The following is a 15083-nucleotide window of genomic DNA, read 5'->3' as shown; positions in this document are numbered from 1 at the left end:
ATATTTTCCCGAGAGAAAATATTCAGAAAATCCCGAGCAACCTGATTCTCAATAGGACTAGTAAGACCCAAACTGAAATTATGGGAACTCTCGAATTGCTTAGCAAGTTTCTGAGCTTTTTCCAAATTTGTGATCAAAATTTTACCACCTTCTTTAAGCGCTGGAATAGGCTTTTGAGGTTTTTTCAAAATTTTTGTGAGTTTCCAAAAGGGTTTGGAACTCGGGTCTAATTTAGAAATATTATTTTCAAAAGTTTTGTTCCTCAGGGCAGAGAATCGCTTTTTAATTTGTTTTTGCAAATCCCGCCAGATAACTTTCATGGCAGGATCGCGTGTTCTTTGATATTGTCTCCTACGGACATTTTTAAGACGGATCAAGAGCTGAAGATCATCGTCTATTATAATTGAATCGAATTTAACCTCGCATTTTGGTACTGAGGCAGCTCTTGCTTCACCTATAGAAGTAGTCAGAGATTCAAGAGCATAATTAATTTCATCTTTGGTTTGCAAAGGAATGTTTGGATCGAAGTTATATTCCATAAATGCTCGATACTGCTCCCAATCAGCTCTATGGTAATTGAAAGTAGAGCTGTTGGGATTACAAATTATTTCTTGGGATATTTCAAAAGTTACTGGAAGGTGATCAGAACCGAAGTCAGCATGGGTAACCAATTGGCTACAAAGTTGACATGAATCAGTTAAGACCAAATCAATAGTGGAGGGATTTCTTGCAGAAGAAAAGCATGTTGGGCTGTTTGGATATTGAATAATGTAATAACCTGCAGAACAATCATCAAACAGAATATTACCATTGGAATTGCTTTGAGCATTATTCCATGAGCGGTGTTTTGCATTAAAATCACCAATAATGAAGAATTTAGACCTACGACGGGTAAGTTTCTGGAGGTCACCCTTGAGAAAATTCTTTTGCTGGCCTACGCATTGGAATGGCAAATAGGCAGCTATAAACGTAAGTTGTCCAAATTTTGTTTCAACAGAAACTCCCAAAGTTTCAAAAACTTTGGTTTCAAATGAAGAAAGAATTTTATGTTTAATTCGTCTATGAATAATGATGGCAACGCCACCACAGGGTCCATCAAGACGATCATTTCTATAAATCAAGTAATTTGCGTCCTTCTTAACCTTATGGGCAGGTTTAAGGAACGTTTCAGTTATAACGGCAATATGCACGTTATGAACTCGCAAAAAGTTAAATAGCTCGTCTTCATTATCTTTAAGAGATCGAGCATTCCAATTTACAATATTTAATGCTTTAAAATCCATTACTGAATTTTAAAGTCATGACAATATTATTTGCAAATTTTACCCCAGTTTGAATAGCATCAAACATGGAGTTAGATTTAAACATATCAGAAATCATGTCAATTAATGAATTCTGTAAAAATTCCATTTTAGGGGCAGTAATGCTTCCTAAGTCAAAATTGTCAAAATTTCCGTTAGAACGTTGGTTAGTATTTTGATTTCTACCCGCTGCAATAGCAGCATAGGTAGCTCCATTAACTCGCTGAACATTGTTAGCAGCGAGGGGAGTAGGTACAGATGAAACATTTGAAGCAGGGGAGATATTTGTACCTACGGGTACGAATGTAGAATTTGTTCCTCGCTGACCGTTGTTAACAGCAGAGGAATTTGTACCTGTTCGGAAACGTGGAGCGTTTCCTACCTGACGGTTACAACGAGATTGTAGGATCGCTTTGCGAGTCTTACATTCCCAAAAATTGGATTTGTGGTTTTCACCACAGTTTGAACATTTAAATTTCTTAGGATCTTCCTTAACAGGACAGTCGTCCTTTGCGTGAGAGGAATCACCACAATTCATGCATTTAGCTGGCATGTAGCAATTTTTAGTTCCGTGACCCCATCCCTGGCACTTACGGCACTGGGTGAGGTTTTGGAAATTTCCTCCAGTCTTCCTGAAGTGTTCCCACTTCACTCGGACATGGAGCATAAGGCTAGCTTTTTCTAAGGCCTTAAGGTTGTTTAGTTCACTAGACTTGAAGTGAACTAAATAAAAATCATTAGAAATCCCGTTGCGCGAATCGCCAGGACGGGATTTCATTTTCATTTTGATTACTTGGAGTGGCACAACTCCAAGTAATTTTGCCAGTTCATCTTTGATCTGATCCAGGGATTCACCACTGGGCAGTCCTTTCATGACAACCTTGAACACACGTTCAGTTTTGGTGTCGTAAGTAAAAAATTTGTGCTTCTTCTCAGTAAGATACTTGAGAAGACATTTAAATCCGTCCAAGGTTTCAGCCAATACACGGCATTCACCCCGACGTCCAATTTGTAGTGAAAACTTAACTTTCACGAAATTCAAAAGTTCTATGCGAAGAGCATGGAAATCGGTAGTGGTTATCACAATAGGGGGAATCTTTTCCTTCTTGGCATTAAGCCGGGAAAGTTTACTAGAATTTTTCTTGGATGATGGATCATTCTCATCATCCGTGAGCAAATCAAATTGATTACTCAAATTAATTTCATCAGAAGGGGGGTCAAGAGTTTGCCCCTTTCTTTTGCGTTTAGGTGCCATGGCGGCAGTAAATTTTTATCCAGATCAATTTCCAAGCAGATTACTATAAGAATCTGAAGGATCGAAGAGGAATTTTCCAAATCGATATCCAAGAAGGATTACCTCGGGTAGGGTCCAAACAAGGATCGAATAGGAATAAGAGGAGTTGAACAAGGTAGAAAATTTTTACAGGTTGAGCACTGAAAAGTGCTGTTTAAATTTGTTGTAGCTTTAGGTAGTAGTAACACTTCCTTCAGCAAAAAGCAAATAGATCCGCACGGCAAGAGAGCACGATGCGGACTGCGACACTTACTATCCTGGATTGTCACCAGCGCTCCATGATCAGCTAAACCGTTGTTTCAAGGCAGCAGTTCGCTTTGTACATGGCATCAGACGCAGAGAATCCACTGCTGCCGTAAGGAACTCTATGTTGGGACACGACCTCGACACAAACTACCGGAATAGAATTAGCTGTTTTATTCGCCAGGGGTACGCTGGAACTTTCCCTCCTTATCTGCAGCAACACCTGAGAAGAGGACAGCTTGAGCGGACGCGTTGCTTTGCGATTCCCCATTACAACACATCGAAGAAGAAGAAGAGGAGTGCAATGATCGCAGGTGCAATCATCTGGAACCAGCTCCCTCTAGGAACACGACACCAGACAAAGATCAGCGCATTCAAGGCAGCGCTCTCAACAAGATCTTAAACATAGATTTACAACTACATACCTATTAAGAACGCCACTTTCACTAGTAACTTTTTATTGGTTTCCTCAAGTTTAAAAATCAAATGTTGTGTTTTTCTTGACCAAAGCAATGGTGTAACCGACAGGCTAACGTTACGAAAATAAATTACAATTACAATATTAATAACAAGGGGTAATCAACTCTGCACACTGTGCCGCTGTACATGGCACACTGTTCGGCACGATAGAGCACATTTTGACACGTAGGACACAAACAATATAATATAAAACGGCATCATTGCTGAGTGTAGACCTTTTGCAAATCGTTGCTAAGGTTGACTACTCGGTTGAATACTTTGTTTGCTCAAAAGTAAAGCTAGTGAGAGTATTTGTTTTCATGCATAAAACTGGTAAAACAACGATTCAATCAAGAATTTAAGAATGACAAACCGGTTTCGAGGATCACTCGAAAAAAATCTGTAAGCATTCTCTGAACCGTGGATCGCTTTAAATCTAGCAAAACTCAATCCGATTCACAGCAAACAATTCCTGTGGCTCGTGATTTCATCCAGAACAGCTTCTATTCGGGCTTGATTTCCATGAATTTCATCCACACCATGGCCGGTCGAGAGGGTCTTGTCCAGGCTTCCAAAAAGTACAGCCTCCTCGCGACAGTTGGTTTATACCTTGAATTGACTGTTGCTTTGTGTGCTTTACTACCGCTTGCTACCGTACGTTCAGATCTGAATTCGAAGTGTATTGGTAACAGCGCACACACGAACGAATGAAAGCTGTATTAGAACAGTCGCATCTATACCCGCTTTGCTAAAATCATCGTGCTTGGAACGTAGTGAACCGAATGGGCTGTATTTATGCATTTCTTTATGACCAGGTTCTCAATGTTTCTGTCGTCATAACAGCCTTCACAAACCGACGACATCCCTCAGCTTACCCAAGTGGCTGTCACGAAAAGGCTGTCACGAGACATTATATACAATTGATATACGGCAGTGGAGTATGGAAGAAACCCAGAAGAATGATCCCGAACAGATATGTCGGCTCGATGTCGGATCAATGTAAGGTCAATTTATGGTCGGCATCGGCCAAATGTCGGGTCGATGTCGGGTCAATTCTGTGTTTATGTCGGGTCAATGTCGGGCCAACATCGGGTTGGGGTTTGGTAGAAGTCAGGTTGGTGTCGGGTAGGCTTATATTTTTCGCCGGAGACCGTGCGTTTTAAAAAAAAATATCGGATGAAAATTTTGCAATGGGCAGCACGAACGTGATAGCAACCGACCGAGCTCCGGCGCCACACTGGTAGTGTAGTAGCAGTCTTACGACACACAAACAAAATTTCAAAGACAGCAGCAACGAATCGGCAGTTTGACGGACTGCTTGTTGTATGTACGAGGAAAGTTACGAATGACCATCCGAGGCTGTCATAGCCGAACGAACAAAATACATGACTAAGAACAAGCTGTCGTGACCAGCACAAGACGGCAACGTTGCATGTCGTATAACAGCCTCACTGTGGGCTGGCGCTTATAGCTCAATCTCAAGGCTGTCGTAGGGAAAAGAAAGCGACAGCCGTTGGAATACTGTCATGAGGCGGTACTTTTGGTATGCCTGGTCTTGTCGATACGGCAGTCAAAACAGTTACAGCGGGTTGCCTCCAGCGACTGACGGTTGGTCAAAAGCTACCTATGGTACAAACTGGTTGGATCCCGTGATCTTGAAAATCAAAAATAAACCTGGAGACATTGAACGTTAGTTTATACACGTTCGCAGTTGGGACGCAAATAAATATAAGGCCGCCTGTGGAGGAAATTTTGAAGAAGTCTATTTTCGTATCATCGAGGAATTGATCTCCATATCAAGTACATCCCCGTCACCAGATGCGGCCATTTTGCAGATGCATCTCAGTCATCATCCTTCTTTTGAACTAGCTCGTATCAAGGGAGTCCAGTGCCTACCTATGGACCTATAGTTGGGTCAACTGTAAGACCTTGCTCATTACTGAAAATTTGATTTGAGGCTTCATTAAAAACTAGCTCGAGGAAGTTGCTCCTAGGGTGGGATTGAATTCTCGCCCATCAAAGTTCTGGGTTACTTTAGTCGGGAAGAATTTGACAGGGAAATTTCATCCATCATCGATCGGGTACGCCTTCGTTTCTGTACATCTACAAGTAATTAGCAGTTCAATGTGACATCGAGCCGGTATCTGGTGGACGGGTTGAACTCCGTATAGATTTGATGGCTTCCACTTCCTCTTCCACCTCCCGATCTACAAACGCTTTAATGAGAATGAAGAGAAGCAGAATGCTTTCAGAGAAATTAAGAATGTAAACGCAATAAAAAAAAAGTCACAATTCTCGGGGTTGCCAAACTCATGGAATAGTGACACATTGATAGGCACACTTTGATTGAAACCTTGTTCGGCACACCGCTTGGCACAGCTCAATCACTCGGCATGGATTAAGGCTGTGTTCCATTTGGTGAATTTTCACTTAAATTTGACGCTTCGAAAATAAATTAAGATGTTCGAAAATCCCTCTGTTGTTGGTCTTCCTATTTTCCAGAAGGTGTTTGTCAAAGTTGATTCCTGGTCTGTCAGTAATAAGTCTGGTACAATTTGAAAAAATTTCATCTGTCAAATTTAAGTGAAAATTCACCAAATGGAACACAGCCTAAAGTGTGCAGAGTTGAATACCCCTTGATTGATATACAGCTTCTTTCATTCTGTCACATCCGGTAGATCGAAGTAGCCTTTGGCAGTCGATTGGTTTCCTTGGTTTTTTTCCGCTGGCGGAACAGCCGCAGACGAATCTGTTTCAGCTTTCAGCAAATGCTTGAATGCTGTGTTGACGAATAAATAATATGAACATGACATTTGTTGCTTATGCAAGTGTATATGTGATAACAGATGGCTGCGTGCTTTTGGAAAATCACGGATTATACTCAGAAATCGGGATCCAGGATTGAAATTGAAGATAACATGGTGCTTAGCGAAATCGAGTATAATCCTAGATTGGCGTATTTACCTCGCTGGAGCTTACCGCCATTGATGTCCTTCATAGTCTTTTTTTTCTTTTAGGCTATTTGTGTTTCTTTTGCGAGTGTTTTAGTGTTCTAGATGCTCTTCCATAGTGATTAATTGAGAGTTTTCTATGCCAACCAACGCATGTATTTGTATGTTGTGTGGCAAGCACAATGATACTCTATGCCCAGGGTAGTCGAGAAAACTTCCAACCCGAAAGATTTACTCGACCGGACCGGGAATCGACGAACCCGCTGCCTCCGGCCTGGTAATACCGTGCCTTTCTTGACTAGGCTATCTGGGGCGGTAAAATCCCTCCTAAGCATAAATAATTCTAATTGAGTCTTGTTGGCTTGACGTCACTAAACAAAATACAAATTTATGCATTGGCTAATGTCCAGCATTAGCTGTATGCAATTCCGAGAGTCAAATAAAAAAAAGCTAAAAGTTCCAGTTTAACTCCCAGCAGCAGATCCTTAACCGCATAAGCCAAATGCAACGAAGTCGAGCAATGTCATCTCCTCTGTTCGGTCCATTTAATTCAATCTATAAATTGTTACAATTCCACCGCAGCATCCTATTGCCAACCGTGGTGGGATGGTCATCGGTAGACTGAGAACTAATGGCGACCATAAAAGTTCCGTACCGTAATATGTATTGATTTTTGCCATCTCTCCCCGCACAGTGCACCCCAGTCTCAACACCCGGCGGATAGTGGTCGCCCTGTACAACTACAATGCCCGCGAGGAAACCGACGTCAGCTTCGTCAAGGGCGACCGGATGGAAGTGCTGGACGACACCGAATCCGATTGGTGGCGCGTGGTACATCTGAAAACCCGCCAGGAAGGCCTGATCCCGTGGAACTTTGTCGCCGAGGACCGAAGTGTCAACAGTGAAGAGTGAGTATTGGGGCACGCACGGGTGGAATCGAGTTGAATTACTGAATGCTATTTTTTCACAGCTGGTTCTTTGAGAACGTATCGCGAAAGGAGGCAGACAAGCTGCTCCTGGCGGCGGAGAATCCCCGGGGCACCTTCCTGGTGCGACCGTCCGAGCACAATCCGAACGGTTTCTCGCTCTCGGTCAAAGACTGGGAGGAAAGCAGAGGCTACCACGTGAAGCACTACAAGATCAAACCCCTGGACAACGGTGGCTACTACATCGCAACGAATCAGACCTTCCCCTCGCTGCCGGCGCTCGTGCTGGCGTATTCAAGTGAGAGTTTGGCATCGGCTGTCTCGGGAAGTTACGTATCTAATGGCTATATTTCTTTTTTTTTTGCAGAGAACGCCCTCGGGTTGTGTCACGTGCTGTCTAGTCCATGTCCAAAGCCACAGCCACAGGTGTGGGACCTCGGTCCGGAGCTGCGTGACAAGTGGGAAATCAACCGGAACGAAATCCAGCTGATCCGCAAGCTAGGTCACGGCAACTTCGGCGAAGTATACTACGGCAAATGGCGTAACAATATCGAAGTTGCCGTCAAGACCCTCCGGGAGGGTACGATGTCAACACAGGCCTTCCTGCAAGAGGCGGCCATCATGAAGAAATTCCGTCACAGTAGACTAGTCGCGTTGTACGCGGTCTGTTCCAAGGAGGAACCGATCTACATCGTCCAGGAGTACATGTCCAAGGGTAGTCTGCTGGATTACCTCCGAACGGGTGACGGTCAGTTCCTGCAGTTCGAGGATCTGATCTACATTGCCGCCCAGGTGGCATCCGGTATGGAGTATCTGGAACTGAAACTGCTGATACATCGGGACCTGGCGGCCCGGAACGTACTGATAGGGGAGAACAACGTAGCGAAGATCTGTGATTTCGGACTGGCGCGGGTGATAGCGGACGATGAGTACTGTCCCAAGCAAGGATCTCGATTCCCGGTGAAGTGGACAGCCCCGGAGGCGATAGTGTACGGCAAGTTCTCAATCAAATCGGACGTCTGGTCGTACGGCATCCTGCTGATGGAGCTGTTCACCTACGGTCAGGTGCCGTACCCGGGAATGCACAGCCGCGAGGTCATCGAGCAGATCGAACGGGGCTACCGAATGCCAAAGTCAACGAACCATCAGCTGCCGGACGACATCTACAGCCTGATGCTCAAGTGCTGGGATGCGATACCGGAGAAGCGTCCGACGTTCGAGTTCTTGAACCACTACTTCCAGAACTTTACCGTCACCTCGGAGGTGCCCTATCGAGAGGTGCAAGACTAAGCGCAAGCAGGCGTTTGCAAGTGAGAATGAGTCTGAGCGATCTTATCGGTTTTTTTTTCGAATTTGGGTTATTCCGTTCTTTCGGGTAAGTCGTCCTCTCTATTGCTTCTAGAGCGTAGGATTATAATCATACAAGCAGAGACAACTGCTGCAATGTGAAAACGTGACACGATAAACACTGAGACATACACACACACACAAACACAAACATCCATTTGAAACATAACACAGCATCAGCCAAGAGTTGATCGTATGTAAGCGTAAAATGTAGTATGCAACTGAAGTGAAGAACTACTGTGTTTTTATTTAAACAATTAAGCTACAGCTAGCGGAAGTGAGGCATGAAAAGGCTGTTTTATTTTTCCTGTAGCCCAAAGGTCGTGAGATGAAGAGGTGGAGAACAGACGTACCCTGGTGTACGTTGTGTGATTGTTTACGGTAGGATTTTTCACATTGGCTGCGACGTTTTGGACTTTCTGTCGGAGTTGAGTTCGCATGTGTTTGGTGGGCAACGATTTTTCTTCAATACTATTGGCGGAGGATGAGCGGAAATTCTCTGTCGTTAAAGCTGTCTTCAGGCATGAGCGCGCACGCGGAGCGGAGCGTGATTTGCATCCTGTATTTGAGAGGAGCATCTGCTGATTACAAAACAACCGTCATCCGGTTGCAGCTATCATTCGAAAATCGATTTCGATGCTTCGATTTGAATGGTTTGAAGTTTCATTCGAACAGAGGATGATGTTTTGGTACAGTGTAGTTGTCTCTCGGTTAACTGTGGAGGCAGGAATGACTCGTTCGATTGAGCCTCCGCGGTTAAGAAGGGGAGTTTCTTTTAGATCTTTTCTTTGTAAGCCAGGGCTAGGACAGGCCTATCATTTATAATGAAAAAATTGCCGAATAAAATGTCGATGATTAGAACATTTGTCAAAATGTCATGCATTTCTTTATCACGACAAAATTGTAATTTCGCGCGCATTGATGATTCAAGACAACCGATTGAAAGTTGTCAAAAATTATAACAAGCTACAAGCTAAACTTGAAAGTACCCCTTAATGGGTAAAAGAGATCCATTTTTTTAAATTAGTTAAATCATTTTTCTTCAAAATGGGTATGTTTTACCCATTAATTTGTACTTTCAAGATAGCGTGCACTCAATATTGGAATTTCCTAATTAAAAGAAACAATTCCTTCGTTTAGTATGCAAGAGATATTTTCGTTGCAGTCTTCTGAAACATGCAAAATATAGCCACTGATCTTGAACACTGAAACAATTCAACGCCTCACACTTGCAATTATTTCTCACACATATTTCATTTCACTTCAAATGGAATTTTCTGCAACAGAATGATAAAACGTATGTGCAGCAATGTGAAAATGTGTACTAAAAGCGAAACTAGTCGTCAAGCCTGAAAAAATTAAAACAACTCTTTTGTAATATAATTTTCTTATCATTAGTGACATACATACACATAGTTAAGTGGGAATCATTCAAGAGCAAAAGCACACACTCATCTATTTAGTCCAATTATCATTACCCTTTTCATTATCGAAAGGATCATACATATGGTAGTCCAACTTGTAGTGAAAAAAAAAATATCGGAACATTTAAAAACACGAATACCAATACTATGAACTGCCATTTTCCCCCCGAAATTCACTATCTATCATCCGCGCTACAGTTTCAGTTTAGGTAGTTGTTACTTATTTCGTTAGTTACAAATCTATATTCTTTATTTCCCATTGAGAAAAAAAAACACTGAAACGAACACAATTTTCCAATCATGTTCGCAAAGATTGAGAAAAATTTCGAAAATATAAGCTTAGCAACAATCTTCTTGTTGAAACAAAGTGCGTATGTGTGTGTACGCTGTAAAGTATAAAGCACATGCCTCTGAAAAAAAAAAAAATCGCCACTACACTATCACTAAATGGAAGCACGCGAGCGAAAGTGTATATGAAATAAGCATTATATAGAAAAGCTACGAGTATGCATTAAAACAAACAAACAAGTGAAAACAAACTGTATCGGTAGGTGAGCGATAGCAACTGAACACTCTTTTATGACTATTTATATTTATATAAATTAATTTACCGAACATACACACAATCTGTAGAACTAAAACTATTACCCATTTCTTCTCGGTTCGGTTTAAAGTCATGATAAGGCAAAGCTAATTTTATCAGCGAAACCACAAACAGGAAATCACACCTTTTACTATCTCTCTCTATTGAATATCTTTATCCAAAAAAGAAAAAAAAAAGAAACGGAAGTAATAGAAGCGTGAATCGAAATAAAAAAAATGTGAAAAAAGCATTTCTGTCCAGACAAAGCAAAAAAACAATGATAGTGAAAAAAGACAATTGCCAATAAACAATATACAATACTTCAAATTTCAACACTACACACAAACACATTTTCACAAAACAAACAAACAAACAAACAGTACTAGCGAAAAACAAGGTTTTAAGAAAGGACATACATACATTCACATGAATACCTACAAAAAAGGAAAAAAAAAAAAGAAAAAGCAAAACAAATTTTTAACCGAGTTTCCCTCCCAGCGCTAGTGGCGAGAAATCCGATTTTTACTATTATAGCTGAAATATCTGCTGAATTTTATATACAACACACAACAACTACAAAAATCATAGAAATTTGCAAACCCGTTTTTGACAGAACCCAAACCATACACGTAATTATTGAAGAAGAAATACATACACACACACACATACATACATACATACACACCCATTACCGCAGACTATAATTCTGAAGGGAAGAGAACGAATGCGAATCCTAGCAGGTAAGGAAAAGTAAAACACTAACTAAGAAAAATGAGCATGTTAAAGAAGAAGAAGAATTAAAAAAAAAACAGTAATCATAAGCTATTCGTAATAAGATAAGTTGAACAAAACAAAATGACAAAATGACACTCACACGTGCGCACATATTCACCACACTCACAGCCGCGGAGAAAACAACAACAACAACAGACAAACAATGAGTAGGAGAGTAAAAATTAAAGTGTGGGTTGTGTGAAAACAAAAAAAAAACCAATTCTATGTTTAGTGGTTTGTTGTATGATAAATACAAAAAAATAATGAAAAATGAAAGGAAATCTTTGACAAAATACAAAGTGCATCAGGGTCGAGTTCATGGGAAAAACAGGTTCCGAAATCCCTTAAACACAAGTGCAAACAAATAACGTACGTACAAATACGTGTCATAGTTCTGTGCAGCGCCTTTTTCTCCACATATCGCCCAAATTGTGCAGTACATTGCGATTTCATCCAAATTTATATTTGTCGAAAATGATCTAAAGATAAAATTATCTATTTCATCATGAAACTCAACTCTCCTTTCCTCGATCTCTTCCTGACTCGATGGAAATCCAAGCTACTTGGACCATTTCGTTCATACAAATTTCCAAAATTATTTTTTTTTGCGCATAGGGGTAGATGGGGCAAGATGAGCACACTTCAAGTTTACATCAAAAATCTTATAAACCATGGCCCACTTAGTAATGGAACAAATTCTTCTGCTTATTACAGCGCTCCTATATTTGTTGAAAACAACAATAACATTGTATTTTTTCAGTTCATAAAACGCTCTTGTTTTGGATACAATCACCCTCGCAATCACCATAGAGATCTCCAAGCGCAATCTCACGAACACTAAAATCCAACATCCATATATAAAAATAAAGAAGAAGAAGAAACAAAAAGGTATCGTGATATCACAACTACTTTAAAAGGTAGCGCGCGATCTCACGCACACTTTTGTGCATCTGGAGAACTCTATGCAAGAGGAACTTCGAAAAAAAATCGTGCGCAGTCACCTGGAAAATCCATCATGGCCGCGTCCAAGCTGGCTAAAGTGTTGAATTTTCCTAGAAACACTGTATGGCGCGTGCTCAAAACGTACAGGGCAACCTTGACGACCAATCGGATGCCTCAAAGTAAACGCCGTATTGGAACTGCCATGCTCCATACAAAGGTCGTTAGGTCCATCAGAAGCAACCCAGGTATGTCGGATCGCGATTTGAGTACAAAGTATGATCAACAATCAATACGAAACTAACGATTTTAAATCGGCTCACTACTCGACTAGCCGATTGGTCCCAAGCAAATCGATTAACGTACCCCATTCTAGTCAAAATTCTAGTATTACACAATGTTTGTTTTGATTCGCTATGAAAGTTTGACAGATGAAATGAGGGGTTAGTGGATTTTCCTATGTTTCGAGGGGTGAATCGATTAGCTTGGGACCGAAGATAGTAGCAACAATCAATACGAAACTAACGATTTTAAATTGGCTCACCACTTTAGTAGCCTATTGGTCCCAAGCAAACGATTAACGTACCCTATTCTAGTTGAAATTCTATTACTACACTATGTTTGTTTTGATTCGCTATGAAAGTTTGACAGATAACATCAGGGGTGTGTGGATTCATGCAGAACATGCAGGGGTGAGTGAAATAGCTTGGGACTGCTTGGGACCGTTGTTCTGGTACTGAGTGAGCCAAAAATAATAATGATTTTCTTCGGGACCCAGTGGTCTTAGAGTTACCTCTATGATAGTACCATAGAGGTAACTCTAAGACCACTGGGTCCCGAAGAAAATCATTATTATTTTTGGCTCACTCAGTACCAGAACAACGGTCCCAAGCAGTCCCAAGCTATTTCACTCACCCCTGCATGTTCTGCATGAATCCACACACCCCTGATGTTATCTGTCAAACTTTCATAGCGAATCAAAACAAACATAGTGTAGTAATAGAATTTCAACTAGAATAGGGTACGTTAATCGTTTGCTTGGGACCAATAGGCTACTAAAGTGGTGAGCCAATTTAAAATCGTTAGTTTCGTATTGATTGTTGCTACTACTAGATTGAACTAGCATTTTCACCAAATGTACTAGAATGTTTTGGTTCTATCTCTTTCACTCTACTCAAAATCGAAATGCTTTAAAAATGACAAAATGATACGCACTCTTTGCACACTGTCAAAAAATCATTGTACACAAACAGGCATGGAAAATCATTTGCATTCATTTCGTGCATTCATTTACATTCATTTGCCTCTAACTTTTTTCTTTAACAGCATTTCGCAAATTGATGTTTAGAGCTTTTGTAGGTTTTTTTTATAAGCTACAACTTTTGTTAACAACTCAAATCCGTATCTCATATGCATGACGAAGCAGAGCGAACAGAAGCCACTACTGTTTTTCAGTGAATGTATTTTACATTCACTGAAAAACAGTAACAAGTTCTGCCCGCTCTAGTTCGTGATGCATAGGAGATACAGATTTGAGTTATGAACAAAACTTGTAGCTAATAAGAAAACCTACAAAAGCTCTATACATCATTTTGCGGAAGGGTGTTGATGAAAAAAGTTAGAGGCAAATGAATGTAAATGAATGTATGAAATGAATGCAAATGATTTTCCATGCCTGTACACAAAATCAACTTTGTTCAAATCAAAACAAAAAAACTAACCCATCTGGTGGATAATGGCACAAGCTTCCAAGAAAATTCTATTACAGTGAACCACATTATTTAAATGGATTTCTTCGCCAGTTAGTCGTCTGTCACTTCGTTTGTGCTAATCTGAGTTATTTCAAAATAGGAATCCTCAAACAACATACTCAGAAACTATACCCGATCTCAACAAACTGTACCGAAATCAGAAACCAGAACAGCTAAACTACTCGGTAGGACTTTGACATTTCTATGAAATTGTATTAAGCTACTTTATATCGAGCTTCTTTTCAACAATTGCAACATGTGAAAAATGCAGAAAAAGTTTAAAATTGTTCTAGAGCCAAATTGGTTTTGAAAGGAAGGTCAAACGGTCAAACTACCACCGAACAGCTCAGCCGCTCTGAACTCTTCAAGTATGAACATTATGCTTTCCCTAAGCGGTCCCTCCACGCTCTGCCTCTGTTAACCCAAAAACCTAAAACTGATTCAAAGATTATAGGTAATACATATAGAGAGCACAAAATAAAATGTCCACCTGCACTGTATTGTCCATTCAGAAATCATTAGACCCTAACCTACTTACTTGGCCAGACTTTATTTGTTTATTTGTTTATTTGTTATGGTTGCATCAACAGGCTGGAAATAGTCCCACACTGAGGCAAAAGTACTTAAGAATTCCATAAGAATGACTAATGACTTTACGACAAAAGGATCTGTTATGAAAATCATAAGTTTATCTTATGACTTCGGAGGGGAATTTGTTCATCATACCACTTAAGATTTTCATAAGTTGTCTTATGAAAATCATATTCATGTGTAATGAATAACATACGTATTTACTTGTGAAAATCATAATGAGTAGTTATGAATATCATTATTAACTTGCTATAATATTTATAAGTATGTTATATGAATTATTTTTTTAATAGAAATTTAATTATCCAGAAGCTTATAAATTGATCGAAATTTATCCAACCGTCACTTATTTTAAGGATGGACAAAGCTCGATCAACTTATGTTTTCTTGGTGAAAAATATTCAATCATTTGCTACGGCTTAAATGTTATTTTATTGAAATATAATTAATTAACAACATTGGTTTATTTATAATACTAAACTTAATAATATTCTCTACAT

At 40.2% G+C, this 15083-nt stretch overlaps 1 protein-coding gene across 2 annotated transcripts in view; it reads left to right on the top strand.

The window, feature by feature from the left end:
* The window catches only part of Src64B (Tyrosine-protein kinase Src64B), a 244547-nt gene extending 232981 nt beyond the window's left edge, over positions 1 to 11566 (top strand). For both annotated transcript variants that reach the window (XM_065230479.1, XM_065230478.1), the window contains 3 exons: positions 6943 to 7156; positions 7219 to 7472; positions 7542 to 11566. In XM_065230479.1, coding sequence (XP_065086551.1) covers positions 6943 to 7156; positions 7219 to 7472; positions 7542 to 8464 — 1391 coding nt within the window. In that variant the 3' untranslated portion in view covers positions 8465 to 11566. The remainder of the gene's footprint in view (positions 1 to 6942; positions 7157 to 7218; positions 7473 to 7541) is intronic.
* The last annotated feature ends 3517 nt before the right edge of the window (positions 11567 to 15083 follow it).

This window comes from Ochlerotatus camptorhynchus, unplaced genomic scaffold (genome assembly GCF_037179485.1).
Source record: "Ochlerotatus camptorhynchus isolate MF236.1 unplaced genomic scaffold, CSIRO-AGI_Acam_v1.1 ptg000330l, whole genome shotgun sequence".
Lineage (NCBI taxonomy): Eukaryota > Metazoa > Arthropoda > Insecta > Diptera > Culicidae > Ochlerotatus > Ochlerotatus camptorhynchus.
The sequence above is the reverse complement of the archived record's forward strand: the minus strand, read 5'-3'. Positions and strand labels throughout refer to the sequence as shown.